At 37.5% G+C, this 21367-nt stretch overlaps 1 protein-coding gene across 1 annotated transcript in view; it reads left to right on the top strand.

Moving 5' to 3' along the window:
• The window catches only part of LOC104271058 (transcription factor 12-like), a gene marked incomplete at its 3' end in the record, with an annotated part of 89459 nt that extends 77756 nt beyond the window's left edge, over nt 1-11703 (top strand). Inside the window, exon 6 of the mRNA XM_009865609.1 lies at nt 11639-11703. Coding sequence (XP_009863911.1) covers nt 11639-11703 — 65 coding nt within the window. The remainder of the gene's footprint in view (nt 1-11638) is intronic.
• Between the last annotated feature and the right edge of the window lie 9664 nt (nt 11704-21367).

The following is a 21367-nucleotide window of genomic DNA, read 5'->3' as shown; positions in this document are numbered from 1 at the left end:
CTCAAATTGCAATCAGTGGTCTGGGTATAAAGAGCAATTAAATTTTCTTTTCCTAATGATTAATAAATATTGCTGCAGTCTTTGGATTAATGTTTTTCTTTATTAGGCTGTATTTTAAAGGAGCTTGGTTAGAAGGGAGTCTTGTTCCCTTTTTGGCATAAGGAAATGCCTGTAGGTGTTATTTCCCATCTGATTGTTTTTGCAATGATGTAGACTTTCCTTACAAGACCAGAGACAGGTTTGGTTGCTCTGTCGGTGGGTAGCTCAGTCCTCAGCCTGATCAGAGTGGAGCGGAACAGGAGGGGGAGCTCTCGGCCCAGCAGCAGCTGCTCGGGCTGGGATGCGGCGCGGGACTCGCTGCCAGCGGCGGGGCGGGGTGCAGTGGCCGCGGAATAGGAGGAGCACCCTGGGAGGGCCGAGAATGTGCCACCAAGTCCCCTCCATTTCAAACTCTTCCTGGAAAGTCGTTTTCATAATATTTCAGTAGTTAAATGTGAATGTTTTTATCTCCTTTCTTGTCTTTAAATGCATACGTGCAGTAGGCCAGCACTTTGTTTCTTCACTTGGGGAGGGTGTAGTTGTGCTATATTTTATGGTAAAACCAGAAATGGATTGCAGTCTCCATAATTTAAAGAGTTGCAAATTGGTTATTATTGACATCTTACATTTTCAGCACCTTCAGAAATTGTGACTGAATTTCTTTAAAACGATATTAAGAGTAGACTACCTGAGATGGCACATCCTTCCTTCTCTGCCAGATATCTCAGTAATCAGGCTGGAGTCGGCCAGTATTCTCCTAAGTGTACAGCTTAAATTATATGAGCAGTCCCTGCTGAGTTTAGTTCATTTGTATACTTATAAGTACTTATGTGCTTAGTTGCTTTACTGAATTGATGTCTGAAAATGCTTCAACAGAGTATTGTTAGGTCCTGTTTTCGGCGCGGCTTTTAGAATCAGACTAATATGATTGAGTCCAGGTCTGTGTAATGGTGGTGCACTGACTAGCTGCGAAAAAGTGAGTGACTGTGTACTTAAACTAGTCTCCAACAGATGAAAAGCTAACCAATATGGAGAAGGTTTAAATTGTTACCTAAAATACGAGTCTTGGATCTGTCACTAAAGCAGAAAACTTCTTCATGATATCTTTCATTCTCAAGAGAGGTATGCATTTAGTGCCCCGTTTGAAGATAGAAGTGACGCTGAAAAGGGAGTGTTTTCCTTGTCTCTGAATTGCCACATGACTTTCTCCATTTACCGCTTTGAAAATGGTCCCTGTAATATTTTTCTTCAACAACTCACTTGAAATGAGTGAGTTGGAATTATAACAGAGAGAAAAGTCTGAAATACTTTGGCCAAAAATTTCTTCATAGCTATGGGGGTAAATGCTTCTGCTTCCAGAGTCTGTTTTCTGGTTGCGTACTTTGGGTAGTAATTTAGAAGACTTCGCATCAGTATCATCACTTGCAGAATTTAATAACTTCTCATCTCAAGACAGAACACCAGCAAGGTTTGAAATGTTTGAGTTTGGCAAGAAAGGGCTTGTCTGTAAAACAATGAAATTGCGTTGGGGAAATAGAGTGCCTCTGTTCAGCTGAGGCGGCTGAGGTACACTGCGAGCTCTTGTGAGCTGCAGCTGCATTTACCATCAAACACTGAGTTGGTGCCGATGAATGTTTTAGTTTTAGTGTCATGGAAACTGTGAGCCAAAGAATGGATATTCTATTCATCTGGGAAAATAGCAGTTCACTGCATAAAACATCAGTTGCTTCCAAAGCTGTTCTTAAAATAGACTTTGTGAATATAACCCTAAAAGTAAAAGTACAACAATTTAAATCACCTCAGTACTACTCTGTTTTTCTGTTAGAATATATGTGTGAATTAAATTAACATAGAAGTAGCGAGAGTTTTAAGATACTAGTGTAGCATGGAAGTCCTACAATAATTTGATATTTTACTCAACTGGGCAATTTTTAATCTAAAAATTGACAGATTCAGACATTTCAGTAGCAGTCTTAATCCTTTTTATTACTTCAAATGGTTTGCTCAAAGCAGAATAGTTTTGGTGGTCATTCAGTATTATTTACTGCTTCATACAGCACAGCAGAAATAGGAAAACTCACCGTGATGACCACATGTCCGAGAGAGAGCTTTTGCTGGCAGAGAAGGAAGGATCATATGGAATAAATAGAGTGGCTTTGTTGTTTGTTTTTTTTTCTCTTAGATGCACGAGCATTTTTGCAGAGCCAGTAGGTAAAGAATAATTAGTTAATTCAGCTGGATTGGAAAGCTTAAATTTATTTGCTTTGTGTAAATTTTGATGTTAGGGGGACGAAGTTAAGTAGGAGATCTGAATGTAAGAGGTAAAGAGAAAGCAATACAGAGATAGATATCTCAAGTTGTTGCCCAGCTGTGGAAGAAAAGGAAGCTGAGAAAAGCAATTGGAGGAGCAGAAGGGATTTGACTTAAGTAATAGGAAGTTGGAGGGAAAATTGCCAGTTGCAGGACTTCAGAATTCTGGATTCTGATGTGATACCAATTAAAGGAAGGGACACATCATTGTGAGGCCTCCTTTGATATCCAGTGAAAGCAACAGGAATCTTCCTGTTGACCGTGTTTCTCTCCAGCTTAGTGTTTGTTGGTTGGCTTTTGGTTGGTTGGTTTTGTTCACGTAGGTGGGGGGTTGGTTGGTTTTGGTTTGTTTTTTAGTAGGAGTATCTGTAATTGGATGTGATATTTTTAGATATGGTGTAAGCGAGTGCTGAGTAGAGATGGATAATCACTCCCTTCCACCCCCTGTGTCACAGGCAGCTTGTCTTTCAAGACCACAGGTCCTTCTTAGCACACCTGATCCTCAAATCTTCCCCCTTGCAAGGGGTTGGTCTGTCCCAGGTGCAGGACTTCACATTCATTATGGTTGAATTTTAGGAAGTTCCTGATGGCCCAGTCCTCTAGGATATCTACATTCCTCTGAATGGTGATCCTACCTTCAAGTGTACTAATTGCATCTCCCGAACTGGAGTCTTTTGGAAACTTTTTTAGGGTGCGCTGTGTCTTCTCCAGGCTACTGGTAAAGACATTAAGCAGGACAGATTCCATATATGCTGTATAGTTGCTTATTATAAAACATAAATTCTGCTTGAAAAGGTACTGCTTGAAAAGTAAAATAAGTGCTTGAGATGCTGAGACTTAGATGAGTATTCAAGAGAGAGCAGGATCAAGAAAAGCCTTTTTTATAATAAGTGTTTATGACTTTACTATCAAGGAGTAATGTATAATTGTGATCTTACAGCAGTGATAAGGGTTAGATATGAAATGGAAAAATGTCTTTGAAATTAATCCTAGTTTGTGTGTAAAAGACTTCTATAATAACACGCAATCTTCACAGCTCCCATTCTGTAGTGCAGAGAATTGAAGTAGATAGAAAGATAGAAAACCCACATGATTTTTTACTTTTGGTCTTTAATACCGCTTAGGTTTAGAAGGAGATTTTTTTGCTTTGCAACACTCATGTACTGTAACCACACGTTGCTAATGCCAAGGTAGGACTTCTTCAAGGCCTGGAGACATGCCCTGAGGGATTGGCCTCCTGCAGACCTCCTGAGGCTGCCTGACAGGAGAAGTTAGGACAAAGGTGGACCACAGAAAGCTTCCACATCTGCCACCCTCCTCCCCGGGATAAGTCTAATTACAGAGCAGGGGGCTCTAGGGCCTTGTCTCAGTCCTGCAGGCAGCTTTTTGCACTTGGCTGAATAAGAAGTCAGCTTGCCTCCTTGCATGCAGTTCAGAGCGCTCCAGATCAGTGACCTGTCTTCAGTCGTTTCAATCTGCCAGAAAGCTCTGAATTTCCAGTAACACATTTAGATTGTCAAGTTGATGACACACCAAAAAAAAAGAAAAAAGGAAAGAAAGAAAAAAAAGTCTAAATCTAGAGCCAAGGTTTGAATCATGTTGATGTCATGATGATGGCTGAGATGATCTTCTCTTTACAGTTGCATTTTAAACCCTTGTATGGTGCCTAGATTTTGCTCCCTTAGTGCATTATTATTTTAAAAGTGTAATTAGATTATTCCTCTAAATTATTCCTTTAAAAGTAATCCATTTTTTTGGTCAAAATATTTCATTGTATCAAGGCACATACCTTACAAAAATCAGCTAGGTTGATAGAGTACTCTGCCAGCTTACAGTGTAAAAAGACACCTTTGCCACAAATTCAGGTTGACTAGCATTATCATTAACCTCCCTAATCCTTTATTAATAAAATTCAATTTTGGTGATTTTATTATTTATGATTTGCTATCAGAGGAATAAATTATTTGGGTAATCCTATTTGCTTATTTTAAATACTGTACAAAATGAACTTTCTCCCAGAGATCTTGTGTTTCCTGAGTATTCTAAGACTAAGTGAAAAACAGAGCTAATGTTTGAGAGAACTCCTTGGTTTATATATATTAAAAAATATCTGTTAATCCTTTTGGAGTCAGGTTGTCTAGATACACTGATACAAAAGTGCAGAATGTTAGCAATTGCTTTTACATCTCCCTTGCTGTTGAAATAGAAAATATTTCATCATTCTTACTCATATTATCCTTTCTGTAAAATAGCTACCAATATTGCCATGAGTATTCTTTTTAGTTTTAACATTCTGAGAAGTGTGTTTTCCTTATCTGCTTTGGGTTATTTCAAGCAGCGTGATGATACCTCTGGAAAGCATGGGCAGCCTGGCAGAGAGGTGCTGTGTGTTGATATATGGAGTAGCATTCTTTAGTTCACTGAACAGCACACACCATGTTCCTTAGTGGTTTTTAAACCAGAGACTTACATTCACCTTGACTCTGTCTGACCCAGGGATATTAATGTTAACATTTCTTCAGTCATGTTCCAACGACTGTTAGGATCTCTTTTGAAGACTTTGTTTTCTTTCTCTATCAAGAATGCCTCTTGTCTCACCTCCCACAATAAACAGTGAACACGTTTTCCTTTGCAGCTGTTTGTTGTTTTGAATATGACTTAAAAAAACCAATAATCATCCTTCAGGTGCCTTGGCAGTAAGGTATCAGTGTTTTCATAAGTGTGTGGAGGTATGGGGGCCCACAAATGAGAGATTTGTATTTACTGAGTAGGTAGTTAAAAGTTGATTCTCTGTGTCGCTTCACTACCTTTTTGCATTTATGTGACACAGTGATGTTGTCTTGTGCAATTTTCTTCAATATTCCTGGGCTTGGTAGGATTGCTTTCAGTTTCTGGACAGTCTGGAAGTCTTTTACTGTAAATACTAGTTATGTACTGAAATTAGAGCACCTAGTTTAAGTTCTTAGCATTTTGGGCACTTTGTATTAATTTAGACTATCCAACTATTCTTTATGGGATTTTAGTTTTCCCTTCTTTTGGCTCAGTGTACTTGCATATAGTGCATGTGAATAGTCAGGAGTTTTCAGCCTCCAAACAGGAGATGGTTCCTTTCAGGCACTGTCCTGTGAGGACTTCCCCTCCTGTTTTAGCAGATAATGTGGTTACTCTGTGGTGTCTGCAGAAATTATTCTCTTGAAGCAGTAATACTGGGAAAACATTTATTGTGTTGGATTTTTTTTTCTTCTGAAATCTTTTATAGCATCTAATGTTTGGGGTTTGGTTTTCTGTGTTTTGGTTTGGGTTTTTTGTTGTGGGTTTAGGATTTATTTTTTTTTCAGTCTAGCAGGTACTGCTAGTCTGGAGACCACAGCTGGGAATACCTGACTTAGAAACTTCTGTCTCTCTGTGATTGGGATGGTTCTATTGCCTGCAAAGGGTGAAGCTTGAATAAGTTCTGCCAGTCATCTAAGTAAGAACTGTCAAAACTTTTGTACAATTGGGTACCGTTGTGTGTGTTTGCCAGTTGCCTTATGGAAGACGGTTACAAATGCTTGCCGTGTTTGTACCTGGGTTTAGATAGAGAATGGATGATGGGGAAAATCTTTCTTTGTCAGCAAAGCTGGCTTTTCAAGTTTAATGAGAATTAATAGATCTCGGATGGTGAGAGGAGCTGTAAATACCTACAGAAGTAACTATTTTAAAAAATTTTTATATGGTTTTACATATATAAAGTAATTTAGCAATTTTTAGTAAATAGCATCAGCAAAATAATCCTTTAATCAGAAACAGGTGTAGCATTTTGTAGTAAAGGGTGGGTTCTCTATTAATTTCCAATTATAAAATCCTCTTGACTTTAGACTTAAGAATGTACTTGATGTTCAAAGTCACTGACACAAGCTGAATCATTTTTGTCCTTAGATCTGGGACAAATTCCAGACCAGGAGAGCAAGGGATGCTTTTCATGTTAGTTGTAAGTAGCAACTTCGTTAGTTGCTTAAAAATTTTAACTAAATCCCTTGGGCTTGAGAGGAGGATGTCAAAGGGAGAAATATTTTAACAAAGTGAAGACACTTGGATACTCCAGACAGAGTGGATGGGTAAAGTGGGTAAATTTGTGTTAAAATGCATTCTTGTTACTGGTGTGGAATGTGTGTGTATTTGTGTGCATGCTCAGTTTGGTTATTGTCTTCTGGATATTGTACATCCCTGATTTCCCTCATTTTTAGTATCGTTTTAGGGAGTAATTTTTCATGCGTTTCTCTCTCTGGATGTTCTGTCTACGAATAGCACACATTAATGGGTTAATAGAGTGATAACATTGTTTATGGTAAGGTTAGCCTAGGCTAGACATAGCAGTGGAGGATGGAAATTGAATACACTCAACAGCTATGCAGAAATTATGTGGTTTGCAGATACTTGCCCACATATGCTTGGGGGAGGAGGAGAAGAAGGTTCTTTCTTGGTTTAAGACATTTGTACTCCCTCTTCTCCGCTTGCCTTCAGTTACTCACGTGCATCTTCTGCTTGAAACTTCAATCCCTTTTAGCCTTACAAACATTGGATTTGTTACTTAGCACAGCATTAACCTAGTAAGTGAAAGGACAGGAATAGAACTGAAGAAGAAGTCTCATGGATCAGCCACTGATGGAATAGAAAAGTTCTCAGTTTGACATGCACATATAAATTACAAGTTCATAAGGTCAATACAAATATGATGTGGAATTTAGTCCGCTCTTACCTCCTGTGTATTAGAAGCACATAAGAGCATTAATAAATTGTTTTTATAGCACAAGGTCTGTGCAGCGCTCTGCAGACTGACAAAATGTTCTATCTTTTCTTACAAGTACCTGCAAATCAATGGGATGAAAGTGTCAAAGGCATGTCTTGGGGAAGCAGATTCTTTAATACCACTTCATACACTGACATTATTTCTTCTTAAAATATTGCATTAGAGAAGTTGTGAGAAATTCCTTGTTGTGTGTGAATTGCTCATTAATTTTAGGTTCAAAGTCTGTGTTAGGAGTTTGCAGACAATTTGTAGCGTGTAGGTTTGACTGCTTTACTAAAAGGTAAGAGACTGTGGGTGAATTTGCAAGACTTCAGGGGTTATTGATTGGAAGCTGCTTGCAGTCGGAAGACGACTGAGCAAAGATAAAGGCCGGGTTAGCATAGTGATATGACTGAGGACCTGCTAATCACTGACTTCTGTGGGGATCCTGTAGTTTATCACTAATTTGACTTGCACTTGGTGTTGTCCTGTGTTGCTGCTTCATTGTTCATAGCCGAGTGAGTAATTTGGCTTGGGATGAACAGGAGGAGGGTGCTGCAAGTCCAGCAGCTGCACTTGTTGGCACTGGCTTGTTAAACATCCTCAGTGTAGCCAGCAGCAAGCTTGGCACATATTAGCCAGTAATACTTAAACAAATTGTTGGGGAGAGAATAGGAGGTCGTTTGTTTTAAGCGCTTTCTTAAAATTGTGTCACTTCAGATCCCGGTTTTGTTTCCATGAGTTTTGCTCACAAGTAGGCCAAGGAAAAATGTGTGTAATGTCTTTATAGGTATTTGCAATATATACACACCTGCACATTATGTACCTCTAAATTAATAGAGTAGGCCTGTATAGCAGTAGAAGAAGACTGAGTCCTCCAATGCTATGGGAAATCTCTAGATACAGCCATAAAAGCTTTACTTATGTATGTGTCAAGCATTCTTGCCTCTAAGAAGAAAGCAGCACAGTGAATCCTACGAGCAGGGCTGGTTTGGTATTTTAATCAAACACGTTTTTTCACCATGCTAAATTATAGCTGAATGAGAATTTTTAACACCAACAAAACATAAAGTATGGACCGATACCAACGGCAGCGAGGATGTTGTTCTATAAACTTTGCTTACTTCCTTTCTACTTTGTGGTGAGTTCTAAAGTGATATTAAAAGCTGTAAGAAAAAAAAAAAACACTTGGTTGAATGTTTTTTGTGCATCATCTGTATATACCTGTCATTGTAGATTTTACAGCTTGTTTATTGTTATATTGGATCTGCATAACAAAAATTATTTGAATGTATTAATCCTGTGGGCAACAAAGACACATACTTTGTTGCTGGATACTTTGTTACTGAATGTGGAGGAGGAAAAAGCAGTATAAAATTGATTTCTAGTCAAATCTGCCATCCCTAGTTTAACTTGAAAGTAAATCCTCAATGTTTTATTATAAACTGACTTTTGGGTAGGCTATCTATTGTAACTAGCTTAACAGTGTTTTAAGCAATGGAATCATGATTAGGAACTGTAAAAACATGCTTCAGGATTCACTGAAAGATGATTCTCCATATGAGTAGGGCAGACATGCTTCATGTCTGAGAAATGGAGCAGCTGCCGGCTCTGGTCACTGTGGTATTTGTACTGGGTGGCAGGCATTGCTTCATTACAAAATGTTGATGCTTTCCATATTGCCCACCAAATAAATTCTTAGCAATGCATAAAAATATCTTTAGTCTGTAAAGGGTTAATTATGTGGAAATTGAAGTAATGTTTTTCAGTTTTGTTCTGTCATCCCCTCGGAAACCCAGCATTACCTCAAAGCAGTGGGAAAAGGCTGGTGTGTTACTGGCAGGCATTTATAGCACATTCACTGAAGTAGTCCTCAACTCTGTTGATGCAGTGCTGTTTTCGGGCCACTATCACTTTGCATCTTGCTGTTTTAGTTCATTCTGTGTTAAGGGTATTTAGGCTGCACAGCTGTTATACAGATAGATTTATTATGGAATACAATTCCTTGTGTGGTATTCAAAAGCTATATCAAGTTGTGAGCGTATCACATTTAGACAAGCAAGACAAAATAATTATTTACTAAATGCCTGTTAATGTTTGAATTGGTACACAATGTGTCAGGGTTTTAAGTTTATGAAGTTAGGAAATACCTATGGTTCAAAATGCGTACTGGGATTTTCTTGGTTGGGTTTCTTCTAACTCCATAGTTCCTGGGTTTTAAGCCTGTTAGGTAGAGATTAGGTGATTGGAGTTTTTGTTGATGAACATATGAAACTTACTTAAAAAACAAACCAAACTCATTCTTAGTTATTAAAGCTTCAAGTGCCTTGTGAGTTGATCTGTGCAGGTTTAAGATTACTGTATATAACTAATTCAATTTTCTTTGAATGTCCATTGCTTTAGTTCAAATCTGGTTGATTTGAACCAGCTGAAGTGTGTTGAAATGACAACAGGCGATTTGTAGTCAATACTCTCTCACTTTTCTGTTCTGTGGATAGTGAAACCGTCCTGTGACACTGCCAGACAGCGTGATGCTGGGAGAGCTTTCGATGGAGTATCAGTGGAACTGAAGTATTGGGGGCTGTTGATGGAGCCTTCCTATTCTCTCACGAGCCACGCAAGACATGTGCTCTAGCAGTGCCCAGGGCAGCTCATGTCTCCCTTCCTTCGGCTGTGCCTTAGTGGAGGTTATGCCCCTGGCTCAGAGCTCCCGTCCTGCAAAAGGAACGAGAGGATGCAGTTCCCCAGGGCAAGGGAGAGCCAGGAACGGGACTGGAGTGTGGGCTCAACGTGTGCTTCTGTAGCACGTGCCTGTTTATTGTTGTTGTTTAAAAATGTGTGTCCTTAACGCTGTGACACTCCTGCAGGTTTGAGAGTCATGTCTAAGTGCTTGCGCTGGACATGTGTTTGGGAGATTTTGTGCAAAATGCACCATCTTCTACTTGGTCCTAGGCCACTTTCCAAACCCTTCCTTGAAAAGCCTAATCATCTGAACACAGGTTCCAGCTCTAATTCTCGATAAATATTCGAGGCAGTGCAGCATCAGGCAGCCCTGACTTTTCTAAATCATTTCTTAGAACAATTTTAGTGTAGATTGGGCTGTTCCAGTGAGCTTTTTTTCATTTAGTATGAACCTGCTGAATGTTTTAAGTGATAACATTTAAATAACGTGATTTTGTGCATTCTTATCGAACAATTTCTGGCTTGCTACACAAACCATAATTTAAATCATGATTTTTTCTAGCCTCTGTAATTGATTCTTGTACAAATATTTGTTTTAAAGCCTGCCTGGAATACTGCATACTTCAGTCAAAATTGTTTATCATGTGGTGTAAGATTCTCATTTTCTGGAAGGAAAATGCTGAGTCTGGTTTAATATGAACAGCGTGATTCATCCTACTTCATATAATTTTGCATGCTAGGTATTTTATTTGCTTGGTGCCTGATAGTTGTTAGAGGCAAATTGCTTCAGCAGAAAAATGTTAACTTTTTTCCTCCCTTTGTTACAGCAGAGCTGCCATTTTTCAAGCAAACTATTGTTGACCAGGCTCCCTGGAGTTATCAAGATGATAATCTTGCAGAGATGTTGCTAAAAGAGATTCAAACTTCCTCTTCCTCGCTGTTTACACAAGATCTATTTTTTAAATGAACAATAAGCATACTTTAGTTTTTCTTCTTATGAAATGTCATTTAGGGATATTTGGTAGTAAGAGAAAAAAAAATCAGAAAAAACAAAGGGAGGTCCTGTACTAGAAGTGCAAATGCAATTGCATGGAGCTATTGATCACTGAAATGGGAATGTGTGAGAAGTGTGTAAGAAAAGCTACTTTTTGACACACACATTGTATAGAGAAGGGAATGCCTGGTTGAGTAAGCTGACATTTGTTTTCAAATAGATAGATACCATGGTTTGTAAACACCTACCTTTGGATAAGAGTCTGAGTGGTATTATGGAGTGTTTCTTAGTTCTGTGTCATAATTAGAGCAGGCGTATGCACTTTTTGTTTTCTGTTAATGCATGTACTTGATGACTGATTCTCAACATTCAGCAGAGACTTCTATTCACTTGTCATGTGTTTTTGTTGGTTTGATTTTACTTCTTAGTACATTAATCACCTAAGATGATACCAGCTATGTGTTGGTTTTCATGTAGGAAGGAGAAATGTCTGAGAGTGTCTCTACCATTGAAATGGTAATGGGAATGAGGCTGGACCTTTGCCCTTTCTGTTTAAACATACCGAGAGGGGATATTTTAGAAAAAAAACCTTGCAGTAGTTCTTTTTAACTGATCGGTTATATGAGAAATTGAGTTAGGTAAATGTGTCATCTGTGACAGTAGTGCTACTTGACTGAGTTAAATGCAGAAGCCTAAAAGCCAGCTCTTATTCATGCAACTTAAGTTCTGTAAATTTGCAATTTTGCGAGCAGATTTTATGAATTGCATATATAAGGATAACTGATGCAGATATCTAGCAGATTTTTTTTTTAAAAAAAATAATTTCACATGTCTTTCTTTTACAGGAAAAACCTCAGATAGAGGTCCGTTTCCATTGTATGGCAGAGATACGGGGTTACCAGGCTGTCAAGTAAGTATAGTGATGATTGAAAGCAAATGGAATAATCTGGGCTAAAATCTAGTTTAAGTTACTTGAGTGTGTGAGGCTACCAAGTGTAATAAACAAGGATGTGTTCAACAATTGGTTTTCCCTGTTCTGTGCAGTCAAATTGCCTCGCACTTATGTACATCCACTTAGGAGATACTGAAGTTTGCAAACAGAATGGCAGACCAGTCCTGACTGTACATCATGATTAGTCTGTGATACTCAGCTTTTCACATGTAGTTTGTCAATAAAGAGCAGTAATTGCTGAAGGTAGGTCATAAGTTAACTGTTAGTCCTGGTGGAAATTATTATGCATCTTTTCATTGCAACAGTGTTACTGGGCTTTAATTTTTCAACAATTTAGTTATCCAGTGTAATATTCTAGTATTTTGTGGGTTTGTTGATGTGTTTTTTCATTAAGAAAACTTTCTTTTCATGTTTCTAAATCTTCATTTTAGACTGAAGATTTCTTCCATGTTATTTCTCAAGAGCCATGTTAAGAATGCTCTGTTGATCATTGTTTAAAAGTCTGTTTTGGGTGTACCGGAGGTCTGAATGTTTAAAAAGTATAATTAACGTACACTCAGTATTTGTTGACAAAGATTTAAATAACTGATGTACTATGATTTTAATTCTAAGAAATTATTCTGTTTCTCAAAGAGGATTTTTTTTTAGTTTTACTGTAAGTACACGATTTACTTTGAAGTGTTATTTTCAGCAACATCTTTCTTCTGGAGGATAAAACTTTACATAGTAGTTTGACATCTTGGTTTTGAGTCTTTTAACTAATAGTTTGGGAAGCGTGAATGGGCAGCACCATGTGGCGATGCAGTCCTAACATTGCTTCCCCTATTAAGAACGGATCATTCTCACAGCCTTTACTACTTCTCTGCAACACAGATGTGATGAACAAAGACCCATTTGTAAGTGTAGCGTGAGCTGTCAGTAACATTCGCACAGAAAGCCGCCTACCTCTTTAGGTGCAAGTTATGGGCTTCTTGTTACTGCCTGTCTGGACAGTAAAGCATTGTCTGTTATTAGTAGTATTGTTCAAATAACTCCGTATGCACCATATTTAATAATTTGACATCAGTTTGGAAGCAAATTAATTTCCGTGTTACCTTTTCATTAAGTTAATGTTCTGTATTAGAAAATGGATTTATGTTAGCTTTGCATAAAATTCTGTTTTGATTTGCGGTAATGAGCATAATTTTTGGTGTTTGGCTTCTCACTGAGGAAAGTGCTTTTATATCTCCTGTTTATGCCATTTAAAATTATTTTTTATGTATAGCTATTTTAAAGCCAAAATGTTACAAATTTTTTTTGTTTCTTTTAACATCACTTCTGATTCTGTTTATTCCTTCAGTATGCTTCCTGCTGTTTCCTCTTCCACAGTTTTTTATTTCTTAAACTTTTTTAGTTTGGGGGAAAAATGTTATCATAGGTAAATTTGTTCTGGTTTTACATTAAAAATAATGGAAAATGACTATAGAGTTAACTTTCAATCATAGAGTTAACTTGCAAGTCTTGATCATGGAGTTGACTTCACAATTAAATTTTAATTCAGTTTAAATTTTTGTGGTGAGTTGCAGTTCTTACTTGAATTTGGTCTTATGAGTTAAACCTGACAGTGTTTGAAATCATTTGCTAACTTGGAACATGGTCGGATTGTTTGGTTTTTTTAATTTTCATAAATCCATGGCAGTGCCTGAAACAGTTCTCATTGTAGCTATGACGTTTGAAAGCTATCATAGAGAAGGTTGAAAAGCGATCCTGGCAGGTCATTTTGACAATCCACATGAAGAATCAGCTGCGTTGTCCCTGACAGATGCTCGTATTCGTATTGTCAGTTCGCAGAAACCTCTAGAGATGAAGGAGGCTGTATGAGCATGCTGGGTTTTTTTTTCCCATTATGTAAACATACTCTTAAAAAAAGTTTCCCGGATGCCTTATCTAAATAATACTGTAACTAAAGCATCCAACTCTTGGCTTGCAGACAGTGGATACAGAGAAGAATCTATCGCTTTTAAGTCTGTAAAGGTTGGAAACCGAGTAGATGATTAAGATAATAAGGAGTCTTTAGAAAAGATATAAACAAGAGTTTATTTTAAAATCAGTGTGTATAGTGCAGAATATCGTTAAGGTATATTTTTTATAGTGGATATATAACAAGCTCTATCTTGGATTGAAGTATTGGTAGAAAAGCTTATGCTATGCACTAGATGTTCTCCAGTAGGTTTACAAACCTAGGGAATTCCAGTGTTTTAAACTAGTAGCTCATCTAAGGCCTTACTATTATGGCAAAAAAACTGTCCTGGATCTTTCTCACAGTACTGTGTCGTATTTGCCTTTTTTGTACAACAAATATCCAATCTTTGATACTTGTTTGATTGGTGATGGTCTAAAATTTCCCAATACCTTCTTATGGTAATGCTGGCCAGTTTGTTATTTTTCAGTTTACAGGCTTCATATGCAAAAATATATTTACTTTTTAACACTTTCTCTAAATTTGTCAGTCCAATCTTTAATTCCAGACTTGCACTGTAGATTCTTCTGGGTTATTTGCTTTGTGAATTTAGTAAACGTGGTCTTCATTTTTCATCCACGTCACTAATTAAGAGGTGGAATGATGCCCAAAACAGATGCCTGCAAAGTCTCAGTTAATACATTCACCCAGTGTTGATCATGAACTCCTAGCTACTGATTTTTAAACAGCTACGCTCTGTATTCAGCAGTAGTTTTAGTTGTCCTTGGTTCATTGGTTCACCTGTGAAACATGAAAGTAGTAAAAGCCTTATTAAAACACCTCTTAAGCTGCCTGAGACAAAAGTGAGATTGGTTTTACATAGTTTATTCCAGCTGAATCTGTATCACTTCTTTACTATCTTCTGGCATTTGCAGTCTGTTTCTTGCAGCATTCTTCCAAAAAATGAAATTTAAATTGTTGAGGAATTACAAGGCACTGCTTTCGTTCCTCCCTGTAAAAAACAAACCAATCCCATTCTTTTTTTAGTCTGTGCACTCTTTCTGAACCATGAGTTTTCAAAGACAGTGGCTAGGATTTCTGAAATTGCGAGACCGGCAAGACACAGTCTTCTGAATATCTTATTGGGTACAGATGAATTGGAAATACCTAACTTCTCCCAATGCTCTCTAACTTGTTCTTCTCTTTCCAAAGTTCTTTCCGTATGTCATTTGTGTAACATGGTATTGATAACATGGTGCGGATGTGTGATAGGCTTTAAAATTTACTTCATATTAAGTTTACAGAGGGCTGGAATGAAAATTTTCATGACTGCTGCAAACTGAAATGTCTATGACTTACTATCACTTCTCACCCTTTACTGAAAATGATCTAAGTGGTGATTTGTATGGACTGGTAGCTACCTGCAGGTTTTATATTTAGGCTCTAGGAGTTTGTGTGATTGATTTGCAATGTAGCTTAGAAATCTAAGCAACTTGAGTAAAGAAATTTGATTCAGGTATGACAGTCACGGGAATGTAAATATAGTTAATTAATTAATATTTCACCAAGTAGGAAGTGCATACTTTCAGGTTTTATTTCCATCAAATGTTTTAAGCAAGCCAGAAAAAGCACCCTAGATTATAGCACTTTGCATTGGGCCCGTTTATGCAAATAGAAGTGTTGAATAAGGTGGTTGCATTTGTCTTAAGCTGGTTTTTATGTAGTTTAGTGTTAATAAGGTTAATGGTGTATGTTTGTGTGCTACTTTAAAACCTGTGCTTATCTAGCACTTTGCAATCAAATTCTCAGCCCTCTTCCTTTTTTGTACTTTACTGCATTCTCTTTTTCTTTCTGACAGGTCTTCATTATATTCTTCTGGGCCTTTCCAACTCTAACTGCCTATTTTTTTTTGACTCCAATGTTTCGTAGAGTATATAGACTCTAAGTGGATGGACGACAAATCAAAGTTTATGCAGGACTGGTTTAGATGACTGTCAGGAAGTTTTACCTGGACAAAGAACTGACAGCTTTTAGATGAAATGTAGAAACTACATTTTGCTACTGGAATGAAATGCAGCGCTACGTTGCTTGACACGTCTCTGCTTGTGTTTTTGAATTAGAGGAAGGGGGAGATTGTCTTTGGGTTTTGTGGGGGTTCCACCATTCCTGTTGGCTCTGTAATTGCAGTTTTGGGAAGGGCATCTTTTCACAAATCTTAAATCGGATATACATTAAGTTTCAGAAAACCTCTCATTATAAAAAGGGTTTTCTTTACATTTATGTAGTTTAATACTGAAAACTGAAGATTGTGTAAAAGAAACAAGATTATGCTTCAGATATTTTACGTATGACTCCCATTTCCAATATTATCAGAAAGGAACCCAGCTGTCACTGCACATTGATTTTGACAGGTCTGAGCTCTAAGAAAGCCAGGGATCTTCACTATTTTCGAAGTGAAATTGAGATAGCTGTTAGTCTAATTCTTCTAATTGTTTCTGTGGGTCTTCACAGAAACTAACTTTATCCCCCTGAGCCTGTAAGTGCCCGGGCTAATTGGCAGAGAGAGGAAGAAATGCTCCTTCAGCCTAGCAGTGCCTGTTCTCTTGTGCCTGGCAAAGTCTGCCTTTCCCCACTGGCATCTCTAGGCTGGAGATAGTAAATTATTTGTGACTATCCCCTTAATGTTCTGTTTTAATTCTAAACAGTCATGCATGAAAAATAGACATTATGGATTTTTTGACATGTGGAGAGAACACATTTACCCTCCTTTCATAGTAATTTCAAGTCTGCATACTATACCACGTGCAAGAAAGGAGATAAAATCAAGTGCTAAATGTAATGGATGTTAGGCAAGAACTAAAGAGGCATTCACCAGCATTTAAGGGTAACCTTTCTATAAAGAGACATATCTTTATTTTTCTAGCTTTCTTATCTATGTGTTCTATATGATAATGGAACATTTCAAATGCTAGAAAACTCATTTAGGAAGAAGTTTAATTGATAACTCTGGAGAATACATGAAGGAGCTATGGATTGTATTTCCTAAACACTTGGCCCATGTAAAATGACATATATAATACTGCATATAATATATCCTACTCTATATAGTACATGACATATATACATATGTTACTATATATTTTCATGCGTTATGAAATACATAGTACTGCATAGAGAGCATATGGATTTATATGCTGATGTGTATATTATATGTATTTTAGATACTGTATATATTCTATTTAGTAGTGGAGTTTTTAACTAGTTTCTGCTGCTATGACTACATAAATTTTGTGCGTATTGGTAATAAGTAAGGCTGCTTCAAAGCCCTTATTTTTTGAATGAACTAAAAACATCCAATAGAAAGCTCGTCCGAGAGTGTTTCCGGTAATACTGTTAGACCAGTTTCCCTTCAGTAGCCATCAGCTCTGCTATTGCCGTGAAGCTAATGTGAGGTGACTCGTTTAGCAGCGTATTATTGCATCATTGCAATATGATGTAAGGCACATCAAGCATTATTAAATTAGCCTGAATTTTGCAGTATGACAGTAACATTTTATGCACATTAGCACCACACTTAGTGCTCCTTGTGGGAATATACTTCAAGTAAACATATTAAGACATAATTTCAGGCGAAATTTCAGGTGACTTTTCAGGATTTACCGATTTCTTCTTTATGAGGACAAAAGAAATGCTTCACTGAAATATTAAAACAGAGGTAGTGGCCCTTGTGCATCTCTTGTGTTTCTAAAGTTACTTGAAATTTATGCTGTTACTTGGAGAAGAAAAATAGCTGACTTCTCCCTGAGATTTTTAAGTAAGTTGGAATAAACTCATCCATCAACTTTCTTCACAATTTCATGTGGGACTTTAAAGGTTTGCATCTTGTCTACAACTTTAGCGATGTATTAAAGAATAAATTTACAAGCATGAAAAACAATTGATTAGCTGTTACATCCTTTGCAAACTAGAAAGTTTGTTTTATTTTTGTGCAAAAAAAAATTTGAGTTCCTTCTTAACAAACACACTGCGAGAACTTTGAAATAAACCCTAAAATGCCTTTAGCACCAATTTCTTGGGCAATTTAACAGATGATCACTTTGGCAAAAGAAATGTTTGCAAGTGTATGTTACTTTGCCTCTGCATAGTTGGTAATTTGCCTCTTGAATTTAAAGACTTTGAAGCGTTTGAGCAGAATGCAAATCTAAAGAACAATCCTACTGTGCTGGGGAAGATACTACTCAGAGCACACTTCTCGTAAGAGCTGTCTCAGGGATTGAAGTGTAATAGGAACAGAACTCCAGAAATTTGAGTTGCTCAGGAAGAACATAAAAGCTCACTCATACTGTGCATAGACAAAAATGGCAACTTTTCTTGTGTTACTGGTGAGGTGGCAAGGAATATACAAGAGTGAAAACAAGTATCCATGGTAGGATGTAGACACCACAGCTTACTGCATACAAAAAGATTAGCAGAACTGAATAACACCAACTTGAAAGTGTTTTTAATATGTTCGTAAAGTATGTAGTTGTAAAATGTGTATATAATATAATGGGGAAGATTAACTGATTTTGGTTTTAGTATAGCATTGGGTAACATTAAACAAATCAAAGAATAAGCATACAGACAAAAATGTGAGAGTTAGGTAAGAGTGTATAAAAACACGTGTGGGAAGCAGAAATGAGATTTACTGACAAAAATGTAAAAGCAAAGAACAGTATGAAAAAGGTAATTTGAAATGCGTGTTTTGTAAGAATGAAAAACTTGAGGTAGCAAGAATGAAAGAAATGAGCGATTGTCAGTAATGGCACGGAGAAGCGTTTTAGTAGTATCTGACAGCTGTTACTTAAAATGAGTGAATCAAAGAAGAAAAGGTATTTGCGAAACATCACATTTTAAAACGTGATTGTTCTTTAAATGTGCATGAAAGCTTCCAAACAAGTCTTTCTCGATTTGCAGGTGTAGCACCCAAATAGCAGCATGGCAGGGTGTCTCTGCGTTGCTCCTGGGGTGCTAAGTTGTTAACAATTCAGTACTTTAATACAAGGGCTGTTGTACTAGACCCAGTACAGTGGCACTGTATGTCAAAGAGTAGTGAGCACTAGATATCTAGCTGGACAACGAAAGAAGTAATGGACAACTGCATAAAACAAATTTATTCTTTTTTCTGAGAGGCCAGTGAGTACTTCCGAGTTTCTTCCTGGGTAACATGATGCATGTCTGAAGTTTGAGTACGCAAGCCCTCTCACACACGTTCAGCGTACCACAGTGTTTCTTTCTTCTTGTAGCAATTCTATTCGTATCCTGAAACTTCTTTTATTGCTTGTCTGTAAGACTTCTATTCCTACTTGGCTTCCTTGAGAGAAATAATTAGAGTTATTCTGTCCTCTGTTGAGGATTTGCCATCTGCTCCTATGATATTGTGGCGTTATTGAAAAGATTATTTTTTTTTTAAAGGGAACTAATGAAAGAGTTTAAATTAATAGGAAAAATGTAAACAGCTTGTCTCAGGAATGATTGGAAATAGGCACATTCAGACCACACCTAGGTGGTAGACAGTAGCAGAATTAATATTGTGGCAAAAAGGATGCTAGAATGTTCTCTTTCAAGAATGTTAGGTGAAACTTTTTCGCTAGTGTGTCTTAGATCCCTTCAGGCTTGCTTCCCCTCCACCCCCTCCCTCCCCCCCAAACTTCCAGGTTTTGAAATTAGATCTTAAAAAAAAGATTGGCATTTACTTGGTCACTAATAAAAGATGTCAGATTGCATCAGCTATAAATCTCAAGCTTGTTTTTTTTTTAAAAAAACCCCTAATGTTATCTATTAAACAGTGACAAGAAAACTCTTCCAGCTCACCTGCTGGCAGTATGCTTGAAGATGCTTTAGATGAATCTTCCCTATGAGGCAGTAAAATATGTGGTATTCTGGACCTTTCCTACCTTGTGGAGCCTTAGAAAAGACTGCAAGCAGTGGCAACAGATGCATTCCTTCCTGCCTCGCATAGTTTTGGAAAGAGCAGAGGGAACATAATGTCTATTTAAATCCAAGTGATACTGAGATATGGAAGTAAATTAAAAAAAATGTACGGCTTGTACATGTGTGGGGTTTTTAATACCAGTAAAACTTTAAAGCTGACAAACTGCTTTTATTTTGTAAATTTTCTCTTTTTATCTCCTCTTCTCTGACACCTTTGATATCAGGTATTTCCCTAAAGCAGATTTTTACAGCTGAGCTATCAATCTCTAAGAAACACAGCTTTTGAAGGAAAGGCTGTGACACAATGTTAACTGAAGCAATGACTCTGGATTCTGCCAGCTGATACCATCTTAAAAGGTTGGGATGAGGAGAGGGGTATGTAGTTTAAGGGCAGATGGAATGTCCAAACTTAAGTTTATTTTGCTTCATGTTACTTCTCAACTAAAATCAAGCAATATTAACTTCCTCTTGATTATGAATTTTTAGGAGTGAATTACTTACTGTGCTATTGGAGAAATAGCTCCTGTCTCTCAGCAGATAAGGAGCCTGCAGAACCATTTTAGAAAGTAAAAATGTACTGGATAAAGGCTAGATTTCTTTTTCCAGGGCTGGAGGTGACCACCTGAAGTTAATCAGGGAAGACATCCCCCAGAATGAAGCGGGTAGCAGGTGTTAGGAATTAGTTATAGTTGGGAAAGGGATGCTATTTATAAAAGGGGAGCAGTTCTGCAAGGAGTCATTTTGAGTGTCTTAAGCAGACAAACTGTTACTTGTCTTTGCTCTTCTCTTTCTCACACTGTTTAGGCTTGGCAAATTTTCTTGACTTCTGTTAATTTTCGATTGTGTTCGATTCTATTTAAGATAATGAATACCCTGTAAATCCATGTATGTGTGTATATATATATAGTATCTTACACATTGCTGCATAAGGAAGTGAAAAGCATTTTACAATGTGGAAAGCAGATAGAATTTCCTTGGCCAACTACTATTTGCTTCCAGCTAATTTTACTGCCTCAGAGCTGGGTGCTTCTCAGTTACTAATTTATGGTATTATTGGAGGATGGGGAAAAGATTAGCTCAGTTCTCTCCTCCCAGCCATACCTGTCTGAATGAGCTGGATTGCCCTTTGGATTTTCTTAAAGTGTTTATTCCTTTTGCCTATAACTAGTCTAGTATGTTGATGCACACACACCCCTTTACCTGTCTTTCCTGCTTCACAGGGAAGTAAAGCCCTTTCCCAAACTTTGCATCTGCACAAGTTACTGCTCTCAAGATGAGTACAGGTCCTGAGCAGAAGTGGGGAGGGGGAGATAAGAGTGGTGTTACTCAGCGTTGGCTGCCTGGGATGGGCTAGAAGAGACTGCGGCTTGAGCAGATGGCCAGTGGATGGAGAGAAGCATGTAAGACAGATTTGCCACTTTTATTCCTGTCTTGTGGACCTAAACCATCCAAACTGCGTTGGTTTTCAAGATGATGGTACTCCTGATGGCACAGATTTTATAAAGAGCACAGAGAGAAGCGTAATGTTTATTAAAGGGAAAGAGTTGTAGCTGAAGATATCCACTGGGTTTGTCTATCCATTTACTAGCACCCTGGTACTGGACTTAGCTTTTGCTTGATTGTATAGTAGAACCTCCGTGTTAAGTCCTAATAATTATCTGGTTGCTATATTAATGATTGAGATAGATATATATATATATATATATAGAT

This window comes from Apaloderma vittatum, unplaced genomic scaffold, assembly GCF_000703405.1.
Source record: "Apaloderma vittatum isolate BGI_N311 unplaced genomic scaffold, ASM70340v1 scaffold37802, whole genome shotgun sequence".
In the NCBI taxonomy this organism is placed as follows: Eukaryota; Metazoa; Chordata; class Aves; order Trogoniformes; family Trogonidae; genus Apaloderma; species Apaloderma vittatum.
This window is presented reverse-complemented; position numbering and strand designations above follow the sequence as displayed.